This window comes from Oncorhynchus masou, chromosome 28 (genome assembly GCF_036934945.1).
Source record: "Oncorhynchus masou masou isolate Uvic2021 chromosome 28, UVic_Omas_1.1, whole genome shotgun sequence".
Classification (NCBI taxonomy): Eukaryota; Metazoa; Chordata; class Actinopteri; order Salmoniformes; family Salmonidae; genus Oncorhynchus; species Oncorhynchus masou.
The window spans coordinates 30,583,859-30,607,141 of NC_088239.1; the positions used below are offsets into that span (position 1 = coordinate 30,583,859).

The window sequence follows — 23,283 nt, forward strand, 5'->3', positions numbered from 1 at the left end:
GCAGCAAACTCTGGAAACCACGGCAGGCAGGCACCTGCTAGCTACAGCAACACCGGGCTAGGGATGCAGGAAGAGGGGGAGGAGGAAGAGAAGGAGGAGTAAGAAGAGAGAGAAAAAAGTCTGGGTGGAAGGTGACCTGTTCCTTTCGTCTCCCCTGGTGCGGTATGTGTGTGTGGTGGGGTGTCTAAAATATGGCCCATAAAGCCCGGATGGCCGGTGGCGAGCGCCCCCCCAAGACAGTGAGCGGCGGTGCTGTTGAACAGGTGAAGGACAGTGCTCTGACACTCTGCCTGATAACGGCCATTAAAGGGATTTGAGAAAGAGCCACAGGCGATAACACAGTCGATAGAAATGTATCTTGCGGTGTGAGGCTGAGCCGAAAGCAGAGTGAGTTTGACTGACTCCTGTGACCTTGCTGACACCATATCATCATTAACGCTGTAATACAGCGTGGTAATACCCACACCTAGGGACTTATCATCACAACTATTGTGCTCAAGTGCACCACCAAGGATTTCCAGCTATAGCTCCCTACAAAAAGAGAACATCTGTATATATCAGGGTTGTTTTGAAAGATGTATGGTCTGTACTGTCCACAGTATTCCCACAATCAAAACTAATATAAGGTGAATAGAGAAAAACAGGAAAGACAGTGTTTGGAGATAACTGGCCATTGTGAAGTGAGAGTATAAATACATACAGTATATTTGGTAAATAGCAGCAAGTATAATCTTCACCATACTCACTCTGTGTCTGTGATGATGTAGCCAATGTCGCTGTGGTGGTCTTTCCCTTGCGGTGACTTTGAGTAAGCTTTGACTCCCATATGTACCACCTCCTCCTGGAGTCGCATGTCCTTCTTCTGTGGTTCTGCTAGGAGATTTCTCCCCTGTGGTTCTTCTGCCAGGAGGTCCATCTCAGCCGCCGGAGGAAAAGGAGCTTCTGTACCGTACATCCACCTCTCCACCTCAGAGTCTACCAGGGAGTCAGAACCCTGGACATCCACCGGTTGGTCTGAGGTTCCATCATCTGGCTGGTCTGGAGCTCCATCCTCTCCTCCCATGGTCATGCTCCTCTCCTCCCAGGGGTGTGGTACAGGCACTTGGCCCTGTGTGGTCCTGCTCCTTACGTTCTCCAGACCCACTGTTCTCTGGCCCTCAATGGAGGGGTTGCCTGCAGCACCACCAGCATCACCAACCTCCAGCTTGGCATCAGGGGCATCACTGAAGGGGTCCATGTTGAGGTACTCCAAGAGCTTACTAACTAAGATTGGGTCCTGTGGTAGGATAATGCAGGTCCACCAATTAGAGACCCATTGACTTGAATGGGAATTCTTGTTCTAGTGATTCTATTTCTATGATAACAATTCCTGTGTGGCTATCTATTTTACTGCAAAGGTTTTGCTTTATAAGAAGAGAGAACTTTCTTTTACATCATTAAGAATTACAAAAAGGATATGTTTCCATTAAGTCTTAGTGTTTTTTAGAAGTAATCCAATGAAAGTTAAACTTTTTTTTTTTTTTTACATCAGAGCAACTTGATGTTTCTGCAAATTCTCCACAAATTGCCAATTATTGATGAAAGGACTATATAAAACTAGACCTCTAATGAAAGACATTTGAAGGTAAATTACCACTCTCAACTCAAGGAATATCAATCTATTCACTATGGGTTTCAAAGAGATTCTTGTGAAAATATCCTTTCGCAAATGTTCAAAAGGCTTTTCTAAGAGCTTTGTGAGTGGAAAACTAGTTTTCGTTCTTGTCCGTTTCATATTGAATATCTGCTTGCATAAAAAAAAATATAAAAAAACCTCTTTAAACTTTTTCACAACAGTAGTATACTTCATTGTAGTAAGTGTTTGCTTGGACATGAAGTCGCTATTTTGAATCCAGTGTATCCGTTTAAGAGTATACAGTAAATTAGGCCTACCTTGTCATTTGGCTCAGAGTCTGCATCCACCATTTGTTTCCCTGTAAACAATCAGAATGTGAGAGGGTAAAACATTGACAAGAGAAAAGTACTATTGGCTAAAGGCTTTACAGCTAATAACCAAACAACCCAAAGCATTTCCACAAAGGGTTTTGCTTTACTTTCACCCTGGTGATAAATGCAGGTCTACCTTTGTGTCCGTCTGACTAGAATCTTTTGCGTACAGACAACTTAACATAAAATGCATCGCAACATCTGTCGACGGACTTTGTGATGCGACATATACAAGCAACAATTGTTCTGGTGTGCGTTGGCTTTTCACCACTGGTCATTTGGACAAATGGCGATTTAAACAGGTGTGCGCGTCTTTGAATTGCGGGAGGGAAGGGGACATTCGGCCCATAGACTTGACTGAAGCTTGCAGAGAAGAGGGGAGTGGGGAGCTATCAACCTGCTTCTGCTCCTCGTTCTAGTCTCTTTTCTCACATGGTGCCTTCAGAAAGTATTCATACGCCTTGACTTATTCCAGATGTTGTTGTGTTACAGCCCGAATTCAAAATTAATTACATAGATTTTTTTGTTCATCCTTCTACACACAATACCCCATAATGACAAAGTGAGAGAAACAAAATGGATACAGAAATATCTAATTTACATAAGTATTCATACCCCCGAGTCAATACATGTTAGAATCAAATTTGGCAGTGAATACAGCTGTGAGTCTTTCTGGGTAAGTCTCGAAGTGCTTTGCACACCTGGATTGTACAATATTTACACATTATATACATTTTTTTAATTCTTCATGCTCTGTCAAGTTGGTTGTTGATCATTGCTCGACAGCCATTTTCAAGTCTTGCCATACATTTTCAAGCCGATTTTAAGTCAAAACTGTAACTAGGCCACTCAGGAACATTCAATGTGGTCTTGGTAAGCAACTCCAGTGTTGATTTGGCTTTGTGTTTTAGGTTATTGTCCTGCTGAAAGGTAAATCTGTCTCCCTGTGTCTGTTGGAAAGAAGACTGAACTAGGTTTTCCTCTAGGATTTTGCCTGTGCTAAGTTCTATTCCGTTTCTTTTTATCCCCCCAATAACTCCCTAGTCCTTGCTGATGACAAGCATACCCATACCGTGATGCTTGAAATATGAAAAGTGATGCTCGGTGGTACTGTGTTGTGTTGGATTTGTATTCAGGACATAAAGTACATTTCTTTGCCACATTTTTTGCAGTTTTACTTTAGTGCCTTATTGCAAAGAGGATGCATGTTTTGGAATATTTTTATTCCGTACAGGCTTCCATTCTTTTCACTCAGTCATTTAGATTAGTATTATGGAGTAACTGTCACAGGCAGTGTTGTATGACTTGTGATGTATATATTATTATACAGTATGTACCCCAGGAATGTTGCCAAACGAATTTCCCCACGGGACAGGAAAGTATTAAATTAATTGATTATTTCATTCATACCTTGAAGCATAGCATCTTGCTCCAACAAGTCCTCTTGGTCCTCCTCATCCTGGTCCGTGGAATGCAGCGGCTCTCTCTTCATCTGCCTGTCCCGTATGTGTCCTACGAGCCTGGGCTTGGCTCTGGCCTCAGGCCCCTCCTCATCCACCACCTGCAGGGCACCAGAGATGATGTCTGCCAGCTGGTTCAGGTCTTTGCCCATCAGACCGTCCATGTTCACTCTCTGCCTCCCCAGCTGGTTGACCACGTTCTGGATGAACCGCTCTGTGGGAGAGGGTGGAAAGGAAGAACATAAATATTTTTCATCCTATTTTCAATATATGGTATATTGGGTGGTTTAAATGATGTCCAATGTTATACTTGATTAGACATATTTTATTTGACAATGTTTCAATGTTGATAGTAAAATGGCATGTTTGAATCAATGTCAATTTTCAATGTCATGCCATCAACCTAAACAGAGAGCTATATTGAAATTAAATCTTCAGACAGTGCAATGATTCCTGCCTGAACAGGGACTCCTAATGGTATATGAGGGGTAATGCACTTCAGTGATTAGACGTCTACCACCCAGATGCGTACGTTTCAGCAGAGATATCATGTCAACATGTTAAGACATTGATCAGCTTCCATACTCATTTGTGTAGACTAACTACAGCAAATAACATTGAATAGCTGAAAGTAACTCCTCTAAACCTTGTGAAAGTACATCCGGAGTGAGGTTTGGTTTAGGTAGGCTACTGTACATTTATATCAGATTTTGAAGTTCACAGAAGCACGGTTGCCTCTAAATGAATAAAATAGCACGAGAAGAACTTTGAAAATGTTGGCGTGGATCCTCTACAAATTAATCTGAAGTTCACAGAAGCACACAGAAAAAGAGCAAACACAAATCATTGTGGTATAAAGTGGACCTTACCATCCACCGTACTGAGCTGCTCCTTGGGCACCTGATGGTTGGACGCAGCCTTGAAAAGAAGCCTGTCTATGTTGGGCCTTGGAGGTTTGGAGCCACTGCCACCAAGTCGTGTCTGAGGTTCTACCTGACCACCAGGGCGTGCATAGCTGACATAGTAGAGCTTCCCCTTGGGTCCCACCACTGATCCCACCACTGCTCCTGGTACTGGGCGGCTCTGGGTGTGTGCTGCTCCAGCCATGTAGTGCTCAAGCTGGGCAGTCAGCCCTGTGGCACTCCCCCCGGCCCTCCCTGGCTCCTGGCTGGAGTAGGCCGTCTCCACTGGGGATCTCCAGCTCCCTACAGCCCCCTGGGTGAAGACCTTACCCCCCTGGGGTGGAACTGCAGGCTGCAGATTGTAGAACGTAGACTTCCCCTTCTTTGGCTGTAAGTCTTCATTCTGTAACACAACCATGTTTTTTACTGTCTATACAATTTTTGTTGTATTTCAAATCACCAGTGACAGTGAATTCACATTGCATTTAAAGGACGACTGAACCAAAAAAGCAACAGTCTATGTGGCATCGATACAAGTCAGAAACTTTTATTCTATTGTCAAAATTGACTACAAAGTGTAAATAGAATAATTTTGGTCATAAACTCACCCAAAACGTAGATTTGCAAGATAATTAGGGGGAAAAATATACGATAAAAGGGTACGGTAACAGTTTTCCTTGGATTGGATTTATTTAAATCCTGCCCACAGCTGGCAGCACCCAAGTAATCATTAGCACAGATGCACACTACCCGATCGTAATGGTCAATTTGGTTTCACATTGGATATCCCTATGGGGCTAGTTAGGCACTATCAGTAAATTACACAACGTACATGGGAGGACAATATTTTAAAATGTCAAACATTTCAATGACTTAAAAATATCAAATATCAAATAAATTGTCGAAATTCATATACAAATATTGAAAGAATTGAATTAGAAAACTAACCAGTGCATAACATGAAAATATTGTCCCATTTACATTGTGTAATTTATTCATGGCCCCTAACTAGCCGCACAGATAGGCTATCCAAAGTACAACTACGGTCGCACACTGGCCGGCTGAAGCTAATTGGCGAAAGAAGTTGGCTAGCTTGCTAGCTTGTCCAGGCTACTTTTAGACACAAGACCTGGTTAGACTGTTTAAAGTTATCTAGAAGGGTGAGTGACTGTAACTGTGTACTGTTTTGGCAGAGTGAAAGTACAGACACTTCCCACGTTCTAACACAAACACACAAGAGACACCCACATCAAAGCACGCCTCCAAGACCCAAATCTCGTTATCAGTCTCATTGCCTAATGAGGAGAATTGAAACCGAGGTTTAATCCATAAATTCAGCCCCCCTTTCACAACCTGGCCGTTCCACCTCAAAAATCACAAGAAGATGTCGACACCCACCATCTCAGATTGTTCTGAAATTGTTTCTGTAGTTGGTAACAGATGCGATTAGCATTCCTGAAACAAGGTTTTGTTGAAATATAATTTGATCTGAGAAATATAATCTAATTGATTCTGGATTCTTGACATAGCTTTACTCATAGCTTAATATATCTGCAGCTGTGCATATCATTCTAAGTTGATATTGTGTAAATTCTCCCAGTTGTTAATCCCCCCAATAACATAAATTTTAATTGTTTGACATTTTACTGCATTGTTAGGAGCTAGTAACATAAGTATTTCGCTGCACCCGCTATACCACCTGCTAAACCAGCAGTCCCCAAACTAAGGGTTGCGACCCCATGTGGAGTCACCTGATATGAAAATGGGGTGGCGGGAGAAGTTCCAAAATCCTGAAGAAAAATTATAATAAATATCCAAAAAATATACAGTACCAGTACTGTCATTTCTCATTGCTTATTTGAGCAGTTCTTGCCATTATATGGACTTGGTCGTTTACCAACTAGTGCTATCTTCTGTATACCACCCCTACCTTGTCACAACAAAACTGATTGGCTCAAACGCATTAAGAAGGAAAGAAATTCCACACATTAGGCACACCTGTTATTTGAAATGCATTCCAGGTGACTACCTCATGAAGCTGATTGAGAATGCCAAGAGTGTGCAAAGCTGTTATCAAGGCAACGGGTGGCTACTTTGAAGAATCTCAAAAATAAAATATATTTTGATTTGTTTAACACTTTTTTGGTTAGTACATGATTCCATGTGTGTTATTTCATACTTCTGATGTCTTCACTATTATCCTACAATGTAGAAAAATAGTAAAAAATAAAAAAGAACCCTGGAATGAGTAGGTGTGTCCAAACCTTTGACTGGTACTGTATATTATAATATTGTCTTTGTATCTCAAAATCATAGTAATGTCGTTAACCTTAAAAAATCTAAATGAAAATGATTAAAAATTCAAAGATAAAATTCAACCAGAGAGCACCCTTTGATCATAAGAAAAGGCCGCACTTGAGCGTTCAACTCAACTCACAGTAAATGGCCAGCTATGCTATGAAACGACACACTATTGCAGACTTTGATATTACCGGCTGCAACTGATATGGTGAAAACAATGTGTGGGGAGGCAGAGGCACAGAAATTCGCATCAATACCTTTGTCAGATAACACTGTTAAATTAATAATGTATGCTATTGCTAGCAATCAAGAAAACAATTCTGATTGAATGACTCAAAAACTGTGAGGGGCGAGATGCGCAGTGCATTTACTTTTGTTCGCTATGCATGTTGGGGGATGCTATTTACAAGGACATATTGTTCTGTCTCACGATTCCCGTGCATGAAACGGCACAAGGGCTGTTCAGTGTGCTGTGACGCTATACTGACAAAAAAAAAAGATTTTATGGGATCAAATGGTGGAATTTCACACAGATGGGGCTCCATCTATGGCGGGATGGTGGGCAGGCCTCTGCACTTTAGTTATGAATGTGTCTCCCTCTGCCATATGGATGCATTGTATGATACAACAAGATCAATTAGTGGCAAAAGAACAGAGCACAGAGATACACTGAGTATACAAAACATTAAGAACTCTTTCCATGACTTGACCAGGTGAATCCAGGTGAAAGCTATGATCCCTTATTGATGTCACTTCTTAACTCAGTGTGGATGAAGGTGAGGAGACAGGTTTTAAAGGAGGGGTTTTAAGCCTTGAGACAATTGAGACACAGATTGTGTATGTGTGCCATTCAGAGGGTAAACGGGCAAGACAAAATATTTAAGTGCCTTTGAACGGGGTATGGTAGTAGGTGCCAGGCGCACCGGTTTGTGTCAAGAACTGCAACATTGCTGGGTTTTTCACGCTCAACAGAGTCAACATGGGCCAGCATCCCCTATGGAACACTTTCGACACCTTGTAGAGTCTATGCCCCGACGAACTGAGGCTGTTCTGAGGGCAAGGGTATACGCAGTGTATACTGCAGCAGGTAACAGCAGGTAACTTCGATTGTAAACTACATCAAAACCACATCCACTGCGTGTACACCTGTTCACAAAACGATGTTATATGGGATCAGAGTATGACGATGTTCTATTGCACAATGAGGATTGGTGGTTATCGACGGGGAGTGTTGGAAAGAATTTTCACATTGAGAAAGGAACTGTTGTTATTCACAATGGATGTAAAAACTCAGTTGACTTTCTGTGTAATGAAAAGAAAATGGTACTCCTTGCCTGCAGTATGTAATAGACATATTTTGGAAACTGAACGAACAGAACGCAATCATGCAGGGGAAATACAAAAACATTCTACAGATGAGTGACCGACACAGTGGATTCAGAGGAAATAATTCTTATTGGAGAGAGAGTCTTTCAAAAGTGAATCATGCCCCCTTCCGTCGGCTGTGTATGTTTCCAACAGAAATCAGCATCAGTTGGTGATGACTGCTCACCTCCAACGCTTGGAAGAGCACTTTCGGACCTACTTCCCAATCTGTTTGACTGTGATCCTGTCTCAGTTGACATGCCAGTAAGTGAAATCAAACAGCTGATCGAGCAGTCATGTGACTGTTCATGTGACATTCACAGGTCAATACGGAGGAGTTTTGGTTCCTGACTCTAAGGGAATAGCCTGGCGTCTCCCTGTGAGCATTAATGCCACGTTCAAAACAACTGGAACTGGGAGTTCGCAGTTCAAGACAACTGGGAAATCTGAAAAAAACGAGCTCCAACTGGGATAAATTGTTTTGAACGGTCATCGAACTCGGAATTCCAACTCGGGAACTCGGGCCTCTTTCTAAAGCTCCAACATTCCAACCTGAAGATCACGAACATCATGATTGGACCTCGTATTTTTCAGAGTTCTTGAAAGCACTATAAAAACCCATGGTACCCTTCACCAGTTCATATCTGTGTGAAGCTGGATTCAGTGCTCTTGTCTGCATTAAACCAACTATCCATCCAGGTTGGATGTGACAGCAGAGATGAGGTCGACCGTGCCCCCTAACTTTGAGAAGCACACCCATGTCATTAGTGGTGGTGAGATAAGGTACATTATGTCAGACTAATTTGCAATTGACTATCATAGCCCCACATTAAAAGTATGTGATGGTTGAGAAGACGATCAGAAATACTGTTTGATTTTTTTTAAATTGACTGCCATATACCCAAATATAAAAGTAAATGGCTGTTAATTACATCATTTTTTCACATGGTTAGGGTCGCAAGAATTGTCAGATATCAAAATGAGGTTGTAGGCCAAAAAAGTTTGGGAACCCATGTGCTTAACTGTGTACACGTCCAATATACTTTGATTTGATTTTGAATTGGAACAAACATAAGTCTTTCCATCTTTATGAAAAAGAATGTACACTGCACATGGAGGTTGTTTAAAAGAATTAAGAATGACCTCTGAACTATACTGGCATATTCCACAACTTCAGACTCTTTCAATGCTGATAGTGCTCTTGTTCTTTTTCTAATAAATTGCTACAGATCCAGGATTTTAACAGTTTTGTATAGCCTAAACACAGGACAAAATGCTGTCTTTTCAAATGCAACTTATTATTTGACGTTTTTACTCCTGAAATTATTTAGGATTGAAATAAAAAAAATGGGTTGAATACTTATTGACTGAAGACATTTCAGCTTTTCACTTTTTATTACATATAATTTCTAAAAAACAAACATAATTCCACTTTGACATTATGATGTATTGTGTGTAGGCCAGTGACACAAAATGTAAATTTAATCAATTTTAAATTCAGGCTGTAACACAACAAAATGTGGAAAAAGTCAAGGGGTGTCACGTCCTGACCTTAGAGAGCCTTTTAATGATCTATTTGGTGTGACTTGGGTGGGCAAATCTATATGTTCTATTTCTTTGTTGGCCAGGTATGGTTCCCAATCAGAGGCAGATGTGTATCGTTGTCTCTGATTGGGGATCATACTTAGGCAGCCTGTTTTCCACCTGAGTTTGTGGGATCTTGTTTTTTGTACAGTTACTGTGTAGCCTGCAGAACGTTACGTTCATTCAAAAATATATATATATTTTTTGGTGTTCATCTAATTAAAGAAAGATGTATGCTTACCACGCTGTGCTTTGGTCTACTCTTCCTACCACCAACGAGAGCCGTAACAGAAGATCCCATCACAAACGGACCAAGCAGCGTGGACAGGAGAGGACACAATGGAAACCCGAGAGGCAGCCCCAATTTAATTTTTGGGGGGCAGATGACGTGGGCGTCGGTGCTGAGGGGTGAGTCTGAGACCGAGGAGGAATTCTTGGACCGTTTGAGCGAGGAGTGGTTGGCAGTGGAGAGGGACAAAAGATTTTGGAGGGGTTGGAGTCTGGAGCAAGACAGTCGCTTTGAGGAGCGTATGACCCTTCAGGCACCATGCTTTGCGGTTACACGTACTGTGTCTCCGGTACGCATCCACAGCCGGGTAAGCTCTGTGCCAGCTACCCACATTTTCCGTGCTAGAGTGAGCATTCAGCCAGGACGGATTGTGCCGGCTCAGCTCTCCTAGTCTCCGGTGCGTCTCTTCGGCCCAGGATATCCTGCGCCGGCTCTGCGCACTGTGTCTCTGGTGCGCCTTCACAGCCCAGTGCATCCTGTGCCAGCGCCCCGCAGTTGCCGGGCTAGGGTGAGCATCCCGCCAGGACGCGTTGTGCCAGCTCTACGCTCCAGACCTCCAGTGCACCTCCTCGGCCCAGGATATCCTGCGCCGGCTCTGCGCACTGTGTCTCCGGTGCGCCTTCACAGCCCAGTACGTCCTGTGCCAGCACCCCGCAGTTGCCGGGCAAGAGTGAGCATCCAGCCAGGACGGGTTGTACCAGCTCTACGCTCCAGACCTCCAGTGCATCTCCTCGGCCCAGGATATCCTGTGCCGGCTCTGTGCACTGTGTCTCCAGTGCGCCTTCACAGCCCAGTACGTCCTGTGCCAGCACCCCGCAGTTGCCGGGCTAGGATGAGCATCCAGCCAGGACGGGTTGTGCCAGCGTCACCACGGCCCAGTATATCCTGTGCCAGCTCTACGCACCCGGCCTCCAGTGATGATCCATGGCCCGGAGCCTCCAGTGATGATCCATGGCCCGCGCCTCCAGTGATGATCCATGGCCCGACGCCTCCAGTGATGATCCATGGCACGACGCCTCCAGTGATGATCCATGGCCCGGGCCTGCAGCGATGATCCATGGCACGAATCCTGCAGTGATGATCCATGGAACGGAGCTTCCAGTGACGATCCCCGGTCCGGAGCCTCCAGCGACAGTCCGGAACCTCCAGCTACGGTCCGGAGCCTCCAGCGACGGCTCCCAGTCAGGAGCCTCCAGCGACGGCTCCCAGTCAGGAGCCTCCAGCGACGGCTCCCAGTCAGGAGCCTCCAGCGACGGCTCCCAGTCAGGAGACTCCAGCGAGGGTTCCCAGGCCGGAGCCTCCAGCGAGGGTCAGTGGTTCGGTTCCTCCAGCAGTGATCTACGGTCCGGAGTCCGCGACGACGATCTACGGTCCGGAGTCCCCGGCGACGATCCCTGCACCAGAGGCGCCACCGAAGTGGGGGGAGCCTCAAGCGGAGCGGGGTCTGCGTCCCGCACCGGAGCCTCCACCGAGATGAGATGCCCACCCGGACCCTCCCCTATAGGTTCAGGTTTGCGGCCTGCAGTTATTCTCGATTTAGTTAGGTCAGGATGTGACTTGGGTGGGCAAATCTATGTGTTCTATTTCTTTGTCGGCCGGGTATGGTTCCCAATCAGAGGCAGCTGTCTATCGTTGTCTCTGATTGGGGATCATACTTAGGAGTTTGTGGGATCTTGTTTTTGTACAGTTACTGTGTAGCCTTCCAACAACGGACGTAACAGGTGTGAATACATCCCTGCACCAGGGTATCAAAGAACTATCAATTAATAATCATATCAATGGATGGAATCAGTGAATGAATGATTTTTGTTGTTCTACTTCGTTGTTCAAATGGGATACTAAGTTGGTCGAATGAGTTACTAATTAATTCAAACATCATTCAAATGAGATACTAAGTGGTGTTGTTTTTGCCTTGGGCTTATAGTTTTGGGCTTATAGTTTTTTTTTTACCCAAAGTTGGTATGGAAATGTTGTGATCTATTTAATAAACACAGTCCAGCAGAATGGATAAAAGAGTGTGGCGGTATAGCAGGGACAGTGACGTATAGTGGTCAAAACCTGGTACTTTTACACTACTTTATGGTAAATAATGCTTCACTTCAATTAATAATTTCTCTGAACAGTGGAAAAAACATCAGCATATTCACAGGGAATACATTACATAGTATGGAGAAGCAATACTTCAAGCCTCAGTTTCATACTACTTATCAAACATAGAGAACTGATTTGGTTGCAATCAATTAGCTTAATTTCTCCAAGATAAAATCTAAATCCAACTGAATAATGTTCACGCTCCTCAAAGCGACTGTCTTGCTCCAGACTCCAACCCCTCCAAAATCTTTTGTCCCTCTCCACTGTCAACCACTCCTCGCTCAAACGGTCCAAGAATTCCTCCTCGGTCTCGGACTCACCCCTCAGCAACGAATGCCAATCCTACACACTTAGAAAAAAATGTGCTAAGTAGAACCATACAGGATTTTTCGGTTTGTCCCCATAGGGGAACAAGGGGTGCTGGGTAGAACCCCCTATGTAGGCTTCTTCAAAGAACCCCCTGTATATGGTTCTACATAGAAACCTTTATGAACTGTTCTGCCTAGAACCCTCTATAAAGGATTGTACCAATAATAATTGTATAATCTAAAGGTTCTTCCTAGAACCATCTATGAATGGGTCTACCGAGAACCCTTTCATCTTGGTTGTACAGTCGTCTCAAATAAAACTGTGAAGGACCTCAGCGTTACTCTGGACCCTGATCTCTCTTTTGACGAACATACAGTATAAAGACTATTTCAAGGACAGCTTTTTTTCCCCTCTTCGTAACATTGCAAAAATCAGAAACATGCTGTCCAAAATATGTCAGGAAAGTTAAAGAAAAGTTAATCCATGCTTTGGTCACTTCTAAACTAGACTACAACAATGCTCTACTTTCCGGCTTCCAGGATAAAGCACAAAATAAACTTCAGTTAATGCTAAACACGGCTGCTAGAATCTTGACTAGAACCCAAAAATGTGATCATATTACTCCAGTGCTAGCCTCTCTACACTGGCTTCCTGTTAAGGCCAGGGCTGATTTCAAGGTTTTACTGCTAACCTACAAAGCATTACATGGGCTTGCTCCTACCTATCTCTCCAATTTGGTCCTGCCGTACATACCTACACGTACGCTGCGGTCACAAGACGCAGGCCTCCTTATTGTCCCTAAAATTTCGAAGCAAACAGCTGGAGGCAGGGGTTTCTCCTATATTTTCATGGAATGGTCTGCCTATCCAAGTGAGAGACGCAGATTCGGTCTCGACCTTAAAGTCTTTATTGAAGACTCATCTCTTCAGTAGATCCTAGGATTGAGTGTATTCTGGCCCAGGGGTGTGAAGGGGGACGGAAAGGCACTAGAGCGACGAACCGCGCTTGCTGTCTGTGCCTGGCCAGTTCCCCTCTCTCAACCGTGATTCTCTGCCTCTAACCCTATAATGGGGGCTGAGTCACTGGCTTACTGGTGCTCTTCCATCCCGTCGCTAGGAGGTTTGCGTCACTTGTGTGGGTTGAGTCACTGACGTGATCTTCATGTCCGTGTTTGGCGCCCCACCGGGTTCGTGCCGTGGGGGAGATCTTTGTGGGCTATACTCAGCCTTGTCTCAGGGAAGTGAGTAGGTGGTTTGAAGATATCCCTCTAGTGGTGTGGGGGCTGTGCTTTGGCAAAGTGGGTGGGGTTATATCCTGCCTGTTTGGCCCTGTCCGGGGGTATCAACGGATGGGGCCACAGTGTCTCCCGACCACTCCTGTCTCAGCCTCCAGTATTTATGCTGCAGTAGTTTATGTGTCGGGTGGCTAGGGTCAGTTTGTTATATCTGGAGTATTTCTCCTGTCTTATCCGGTGTCCTGTGTGAATTTAAGTATGCTGCCTCTAATTCTCTCTCTCTCCCTCTCCCTCTCCTCCCAGAGGACCTGAGCCCTGGGAACATGCCTAAGGATTACCTGGCCTGATAACTCCTTGCTGTCCCCAGTCCACCTGGTCGTGCTGCTGCTCCAGTTTCAACTGTTCTGCCTGCAGCTATGGAACCCTGACCTGCTCACCGGACGTGCTACCTTGTCCCGGACCTGCTGTTTTCAACTTTCTCTCTCTACTGTACCTGCTGTCTCTAACTCTGAATGCTTGTCTATGAAAAGCCAACTGACTGAGGTGCTGATCTGTTGCAACCTCTACAACTACTGTGATTATTATTATTATTATTATTTGACCCTGCTGGTCATCTATGAAGGTTTCAACATCTTGGCCATGTTAGTGTTATAATCTCAACCCGGCCACCCCTCAAAGACTGGTTCTCTCTAGGTTTCTTCCTAGGTTCTGGCCTTTCTAGGGAGTTTTTCCTAGCCACCGAGCTTCTACATCTGCATTGCTTGTTGTTTGGGGTTTTAGGCTGGGTTTCTGTACAGCACGTTGTGACATCGGCTGATGTAAAAAGGGCTTCATAAATACATTTTGATCGATCTAGTGATGTTAGGTTTGATACCGGAGCTCCGAGGCATGCGTCGGAATCACTAAGCAGCTAACTTCGAGAACAGTGTTCTGATGACTTTGTCAGCAGTACGTCATCATTGATGTCCGAAGCTTCGTTTCACCACGCGCTTTGTCAAACCGTGTGTTGCACAGCGGTTCCGGTGCTTTCCTCGATTCCAAATGCCGACCTCTACGGCACACCGTACTTACAAGCAGAGTCAGGATTTCACCTGACTGGTCGCTTAGCCAGCAGAGTAGGGAACCATGGAACATTCAGGGACATGACCGTATGAGGTTGAATCCCGTGAAGACACGTTATTTTGAAAATTATTTGATGCGAAACCACACTTTCTGCACTGTTCTTCAGACAATTTGTTTTATTTAGTGTAGTATGAGGTTCTGTCTGAAGCATCTTACAAAATGTTTTTGAAAAATGGTCAACTTGAAGGCAAAAAAGGGAAGCATGATGTACAGTAAGACGCAAACCTGGCTAATAAAGCCAATGACTTACCACAGTGAGGAAAAATTATGTCTATTTGATAATCACACGCTGCTATTTTTTGCTGACCAGCTAATGTGCACTGTGAACAGATAATGAAGCTCCGAGTGATGCACCGTTTTCTGGCACAATTTGGTGAAAGCGCCGAAGCCTTCAGAAAGCCTCGGTTTCCCATCACTACTATTATCTTTTGAGGGTTCTTCCTAGAACCCTCTATGAGCGGGTAGAACCACCAGGCTTACATTACATATATCATAAGGCTTTTCTTTGAGGGCATAGCTATACCCGAACACGGTGATGTCAGGAATCTCCTGGTGTATTGGCCTCATCAGGCCTGCAAGTTGCATTATTCCGGCTTGCAAAGTGATGTGTAATTCCTATTGGAATCCAACCAGAGTTAGGATCTCCAACAAGTGGAATTGTTACTCACCCACAACCTGCATTCAGAATGACTGCCAGGGTAGGGAAGATTCAACTCTGAGACTACCTCAATCATCTAAACTAGAACAACCATCTCAGTTAGTTTAGAAAACTGTATGTTATTTATCTTTGTGTAGTATAAAATGTATCAACCAATCAATGTACATGCAAAAACCCAGATATTACAGTAAAATAAATAATTCAGAACCCTTTGACTTACAAAGAACCCTTGTCTTCAAAAAAGGGATCTTCTGATCAAAAAGGTTCTTGATAGAACCCTATCAGTCCACAAACACCCCTGTTGGAACCCTGTTTTTAAGGAGTGTAACTACAGAAACAACTTCAGAACAATCTGGCTTTCTGAAATGATGTGGATCAACTCAACCGACCTAATGTCTATATGTAATGTTATACAGCGATTGGGGGAAGGGAAGGCGAAATCATCAGTGTTATGACAGGTTTCTGATATAAAAAAGAAGCAGCCTAGGCTTGGGCACGCAGGACAGGATATGAATAGATTTATTTCAAAGACAACTGCCCTTGAAAATTGCATGTAGAAATTCTGAAGGAGATAGTGTCACTCAATAACCATTTTATACATATTCACAGACTTGGTAAAAACGCTTATCCCCCCCATCAAACTGAGCACCACTAGCTTCTCATAATCCAACCCAGAAACTACAAAATTAAAGCAGTAGATTCAAAAACAGGGGAGGCTGCTGAGGGGAGGATGGCTCATAATAACGTCTGGAACAGAGTCAATGGAATTGTATCAAGCATATGGTTTCCATTCCAGCTATTACTATGAGCCGTCCTACCCTCAGCAGTCTCCACTGATTGAAAAGTAAGACATTTGACAATGACAAGCATTAACAATATTATGGGTAGATACATTGACACAATAAACACAAGGGTAAGGCCTTAGACTACTAGGTCGTGATAATAAGTGTGTATGCTATCTTCCTTCTTTGTTTTGTCCTGTCCCCACCATGGCATTAGAGAGAGATAATGCGATTCTCCCCAGCTCGGGACTATTGGGAGACCCTAATGGCATTAACCCAGCGGGATGGGCCTCAGTCATTCATGCTAACCATGTTTGTCATCCACTATCCCACAATGCAACAAAGAACACCGCCTCGTCACTAAGGAGGGTCCTGAACTCCTCAACTCTGGATGCCATCATCGCTATGGTAAAACAGCAATAGGAAGTAGCGGGGCAGCTCTGGGGTTGGCTGGGATGTGGGGCGTTATTCATGCAACCTCACGGGGCCCTGCCTGAAATACGGTGATGAGATATAGATAGTAAAGAAGTGATAGAACCCCCTTTCTAAATGAGGATCATCCATGCTCAGCAGGATAGATGATGGGAGAAAAAGGAAACAAAAGCAGCGCAGAGACAACGTAGCTGCCCCCTGCCTATATGGTTTCTTCCTCAAGCATTAGGAGAGAAAGAAAAAAAATAACATGGAGGCCCTGGTTAACCAAGGATGAGGCCTCTCTCTCAATGGTCCCCTAAAGCTACCAAATGCAGGTGGCTTGGAACTCTTCCCCTCCCACCCATGGAATGACTTCTCTATCGGGCCCTTACCTGAGTGAGGGGCCCCTCTTGTTGGAGCTCCTGGCGAGCAGTGCCAACAGACTGGGGAAGGAGACCCAGCTCTTGAAGGTACTTCTGGACGCTCCTGCTAAGTTTCGCCTCCCCCGTCTTCAGCTTCCTGTCTCCACCATTGCGTGTCAGGGAGGCAGAGGGGGGATCTGGCCTTCGGATGGGAACCTTGCGTAGCTTGGACAGCTCTCTGGAGATCACATGCTGGGTGGTGGCATCCTGCCATGTCAACCCTAGAGATGGAGTCGAGTAAAGCGATGTTAAACCATGGTCATATTCATTAGTGTACACAGTAGAGGTCGACCGATTAATCGGAATGGCCGATTAATTAGGGCCGATTTCAAGGTATTTTTGGGCGCCGATTTGCCGATTAAAAAAAATATATGTATATTTTTATATACCTTTTATTTAACTAGGCAAGTCAGTTAAGAACACCTTCTTATTTTCAATGACGGCCTAGGAACGGTGGGTTAACTGCCTCGTTCAGGGGCAGAACGACAGATTTTTACCTTGTCAGCTCGGGGGATCTTGCAACCTTACAGTTAACAAGTCCAACGCAATAACGACCTGCCTCTCTCTTGTTGCACTCCACAAGGAGACTGCCTGTTACGCGAATGCAGTAAGCCAAGGTAAGTTGCTAGCTAGCATTAAACTTATCTTATAAAAAACAATCAATCATAATCACTAGTTAACTACACATGGTTGATGATATTACTAGATATTATCTAGCGTGTCCTGCGTTGCATATAAACTGACTGAGCATACAAGCATCTAAGTATCTGACTGAGCGGTGGTAGGCAGAAGCAGGCGCGTAACCATTCATTCAAACAGCATTTTTGTGAATTTTGCCAGCAGCTCTTCGTTGTGCATCAAGCATTGCGCTGTTTATGACATCAAGCCTATCAACTCCCGAGATTAAGCTAGTGTAACCGAAGTGAAATGGCTAGCTAGTTACCGCGTGCTAATAGCGTTTCAAATGTCACTCGCTCTGAGCCTTGGGGTGGTTGTTTCCCTTGCTCTGCATGGGTAACGCTGCTTCGATGGTGGCTGTTGTCGTTGTGTTCCTGGTTCGAGCCCAGGGAGGAACGAGGAGAGGGGCGGAGGCTATACTGTTACACTGGCAATACTAAAGTGCCTATAAGAACATCTAATAGTCAAAGGTTAATGAAATACAAATGGTATAGAGGGAAATAGTCCTATAATAACTACAACCTAAAACTTCTTACCTGGGAATATTGAAGGCTCGTATTAAAAGGAACCACCAGCTTTCATATGTTCTCATGTTCTGAGCAAGGAACTGAAACGTTAGCTTCCTTACAAAGCACATATTGCACTTTTACTTTCTTCTCCAACACTATGTTTTTGCATTATTTAAACCAAATTGAACATGTTTCATTATTTACTTGAGGCTAAATTGATTTTATTGATGTATTATATTAAGTTAAAATAAGTGTTCATTCAGTATTGTTGTAATTGTCATTATTACAAATAAATAAATAAAAATTGGCTGATTAATCGGTATCGCCTTTTTTTGTCCTCCAATAATCGGTATCGGAGTTGAAAAATCCTAAATCGGTCGACTTCTAGTACACAGTAGCAAAACATTTTTCAATTGTAAATTACAGCGTTTTCTATTGGACAAGTGCTGGTAGTCCCTCCCCGCTTCCGACCCAGAATACCAACACATATCATTCCCCTGTGTTATAAATATAAAAGCAAACACCGTTCAAATAAAACACAATGCTATGGGAAAACATTGAGACAGCGACAAAAACGGAGGGTCATGCAGTCAGTGTACACAGTGGCGTGTAATTATCTGACCGTGGCCTTTCTTGAAATCTGATGACAGTGAACCTGAGGAAAAGCAAAGCAATGCATGGCGCCCTCCCAGCGATTCAACAAGCCCTGCGAGAATGTCACGCCACAGCCAAAGCCACACCAACATCTCCACTAATTGCCAACACATACTCAGAATGCAAGGCTCCCGGGCACGGGCACAACATTGCGTTGCCAAGGCCAGATGGAGCTACCCAGGCAAGAAGAGACCCAAAACAACATGGATGTCTGGCCTCATTCCCAAAGAGCCAACAGGAACGTCTGCATTCCACTGCAGAAAAGCACACAGAAATACCACCGATAATGTAATAATGCAGTATGGGTTAAGATGGTCAGACATGGAATGCAGTTTTACTGTTATTCTAATAGCATTGACAAATTATTTTAATGAGAAGACTTGTTATTGGAAAGTATGGATGTCATCCATAGAATCCATGATATTTCACAATTATTTCAGACATTCTCTCTCCCTTCTACATCTACATCTACATTGCTTGCTGTTAGTGTTTTTAACCTGGGTTTCTTTGTAGCTCTTTGTGACATCTGCTGATGTAAAAAAAAAGGGCTTTATAAATACATTTGATTGATTGACACAAATGTAGCCCTCGTAGAGGTCCTCTTTTTGAGAGTCAACACTTTTTTGATGATGTTCACTGAGTGTACAAAAGAGTAGGAACACCTTCCTAATATTGAGTTGCACCCTCTTTTGCCCTCAGAACAGCCTCCATTCGTCAGGGCAAGGACTCTCTACAAGGTGTCGAAAGCGTTCCACAGGGATACTGGCCCATGTTGACTCAAATGCTTCCCACAGTCGTGTAAAGCTGCCTGGATGTCCTTTGGTTGGTGGACCATTCTTGATGGTCGGGAAACTGTTGAGTGTGAAAAACCCAGCAGTGTTGCAGTTCTTGACCCCACCCCCCCTTCTAGCTGTGACTCTACTAATAGCTACTTTATTGAGGAATAATGTACTCTCTATGCCTGTGATATGTGGTTGTCCCACCTCGCTATCTTAAGACGAATGCACTAACTGTAAGTCGTGTCTGCCAAATGGCTAAAATGTAAGTACTCAAACTGGTGCGCCTGGCACCTCCTACCATACCCCCTTCAAAGGTGCTTAAATATTTTGTCTTGCCCATTCACCCTCTGAATGGCATACACACAACCCATATCTCAATTGTCTCAAGGCAAAAAAAAAAAAAAAAAATATTTAAACTGTTTCCTCCCCTTCATCTACACTGATTGAAGTGGATTTAACAAGTGACCTCAATAAGAGCGCATAGCTTTCACCTGGATTCACCTGCTCATTCTATTTCATGGAAAGATCAGGTGTTCCTAATGTTTTGTACACTCAATGCAGAGGAGAACAACAGGCTAGCAGCCAGCCAGGACAGGAATATTTCACCAACTGTGTCTACATATGACTTCATTAGCTTGGCCACTGATGTATCCCATGATACCTCTGAATAGACCACAGAGTGTATAGGGTAGGTGTTATCGAACGTAACCCAACCGTCAGCCCCATCACAACACATCCTCCCATCTACTATTTGTAGTGCAGTTTATAGGGGGTACGAAGCCATTTGGGAAGCAAGCCTAAGTGTTCCATACATTAGTGCAGTAGTAGTTATTATGGGGCCATCAGGACAGATGGGGGGGGGGGGCAGGTCCAGTTGAATCCATAAAGGACCCATAAAATATCTATCGCTTAATTACTCCTGGTTAATGGGTTCATTGGTGGGAGAAAGTTTGATTGTTGGGGAACAGAAGGCGAATGGCACAGGTTTGATTGACTGTGACAGCTTTATCCAGGTAGAGAGAGAAGTCACTGCTCGCGCCTAAAAAGAGGTGGGAGTTTAACGGACAATCTGGGATTGGTACATCAATTTGTTTTATTCATTCATTGTTGTTCTGTTGTTGTTTGAATCCCAGATTGCCCCATTCAATGATTCTGACTCAGGAAGGGATGGAGGCAGGCCTCAACATTTACTGTACATGGTTGGCTGCCTTTTAGTAAACTAGCTACCAGCTGATTATACTCAGTGCTGTGGAGCTAAATATAAACGCCAACACGCCTCTGTCTGGGTCCAGAGAAAGGTCAGGCTTAATCTCCTAGTGCCTCAGAGTTTTACCTTGTTAAAACCAGAACACTGTCTGCGGCTAAATGCAGCTGTTAATTAGCACCTAGCCATTAGTGCGGCAGGAGAGGAGGCTTTGAGCAGTCAAGATATTTCTGCTGGCTTTATGTTTTTGTGGGGTGCGAGAGAGAGAGAGAGAGAGAGAGAGGCTGCGGCCTCCTAAATATTCAGAACCCATTAGTTCCTGTCTCCAAGTCTTGTTGTTTCATCTGCTTTCTTGATTTTAAATTAATAATACAAGTTTCAGGCTAATTAATTGAGATGATAAGATAGTTGTCAATCCATTTTTTTTTTATCTTTGAATAATAAAATAATTGTGCAAGGAAAATAATAAAAATCTATCTACTTCAATCATCTTTTACGCCATCTTATTCAATGTAATGTCCCAAAACAAGATTCCTTGGCAGTCCTCCACAGTTCCGTTTCATATTGCTTTAGTAGTTTTGTTACAATGTTACATTGAGGAAATTGTCTATGACTGTCTGTTTGTAATTGTACCCCAAAAAATATCTTACATTGTCTTGCCACAGATAAATGTGGGAATAACTGTGAGGAAACAAAGTCATAAACATTCTGCGGGTCATTCTCACGAAACTGACATGTTTAATCAAAATTCCCTCTTGGATCACTGAGAGTAGAATCTGTATTTATCTATTTCATATTTACTATTATGTTTTTTGATCAGATATTATGCATTTTACCACCATTTCTAAAACTACCAACTCAAAAATTATTATTACGGCAAAAACAACAAAAAAGTCATTAAACAAATCTAAAACTTTTAACATTTCTCCCCTCATGAACAGGCAAGAATGAAACAAAACAATGAAAATACAAATATTTAAAATTAAATTATTAAAATGTATTTCGTAATAAATACTATACATACAAAAGTATGTGGACACCCCTTCAAATGAGTGGATTCGGCTATTTCAGCCACATCCATTGCTGACATGTGTATAAAATCGAACACACAGGCATGCAATTTCAAATAAACAAACATTGGCAGTATGTTGGCTTTACTGAAGAGCTCTGTGACTTTAAACGTGGAACCGTCATAGGATGCCACCTTTCCAACAAGTCAGTTCGTCAAATGTCTGTCCTGCTAGAGCTGCCCCAGTCAACTGTAAGTGCTGTTATTGTGAGTGGAAACATCTATGAGCAACAACGGCTCAGCCACGAAGTGGTAGGCCACACCAGCTCACAGAATGGGACCGCCGAGTGCTGAAGCGTGTAAAAATGGTCTGTCCTCGGTTGCAACACTACCAATTTCCAAACTGCCTCTGGATGCAACGTTCGTCATCAAGAACTGTTTGTCTGGAGCTTCATGAAATGGGTTTCCATGACCTAGCAGCCACACACAAGCCTAAGATCATTATGCACAATGCCAAGCATCGGCTGGAGTTGTGTAAAGCTTGCCGCCATTGGACTCTGGAGCAGTGGCAAGGCATTCTCTGGAGTGATGAATCACACTTCACCATCTAGCAGTCCGACGGACAAATATGCCCCAATTCATAGTTCCAACTGTAAAGTTTGGTGGAGGAGGAATAATGGTCTGGGGCTGTTTTTCATGGTTTGGGATAAGTCCCTTAGTTCCAGTGAAGGGGAATCTTAACACTACAGCATACAATTACATTCTAGATGATTCTGTGCTTCCAAATTTATGGCAGCAGTTTGGGGAAGGACCTTTCCTGTTTCAGCCTGACAATGCCCCCATGCACAAAGTGAGGTCCATGCAGAAATGGTTTGTCGAGATCGGTGTTGAAGAACTTGACTGGGCTGCACAGAGCCCTGACCTCAACCCCATCAAACACCTTTGGGATGAATTGGAACGCCGACTGCGAGCCAGGCCTAATCGCCCAACATCAGTGCCCGAACTCACTAATGCTCTTGTGGCTGAATGGAAGCAAGTCCCCGCAGCAATGTTCCATCATCTAGTGGAAAGCCTTCCCAGAAGAGTGGAGGCTGTTATAGCAGCAAAGGAGGGACACAACTCCATATTAATGTCCATGATTATGGAATGAGATGTTTGACGAGTAGGAGTCTGCATACTTTTGGTCATATAGTATATTCCATTACCGTAACACATAACCTCTTTTTATCATTACCGTAACATTATCAGATGAAGCCAAAATTGCTAAAATATACATTGGATTTTCCTAAATATTGGTGCATACAGTAATGATGAGCAGGTTTCGGAGATGAGACTGCATGTTTCGGTATGAGTGTTGCATAGTTTGCCATTCAAAAACTGTACTGATCTCTATCTTAGATGAAGTAATCCCAAATGACATTGCAAGATACTAAAATCACTGATCTTAATGCAGTTGACTAAAATACCTCCAATTTCAGCATAACTATACGTACTGTAATTACATGCATGCATTTTCAAAAGTCAGAAGTGG

General features: G+C 43.6%; 1 protein-coding gene across 1 annotated transcript in view; it reads right to left on the reverse strand.

Moving 5' to 3' along the window:
- Positions 1-23,283, reverse strand: part of ptprn2 (protein tyrosine phosphatase receptor type N2) — a 256,253-nt gene that overhangs the window by 170,874 nt on the left and 62,096 nt on the right. Inside the window, exons 4-8 of the mRNA XM_064941890.1 lie at positions 16,890-17,140; positions 4,316-4,751; positions 3,397-3,660; positions 1,933-1,973; positions 747-1,276 (exon numbers count right to left, since the gene is read on the reverse strand). Of these exons, the coding sequence (XP_064797962.1) occupies positions 747-1,276; positions 1,933-1,973; positions 3,397-3,660; positions 4,316-4,751; positions 16,890-17,140 (1,522 nt within the window). The remainder of the gene's footprint in view (positions 1-746; positions 1,277-1,932; positions 1,974-3,396; positions 3,661-4,315; positions 4,752-16,889; positions 17,141-23,283) is intronic.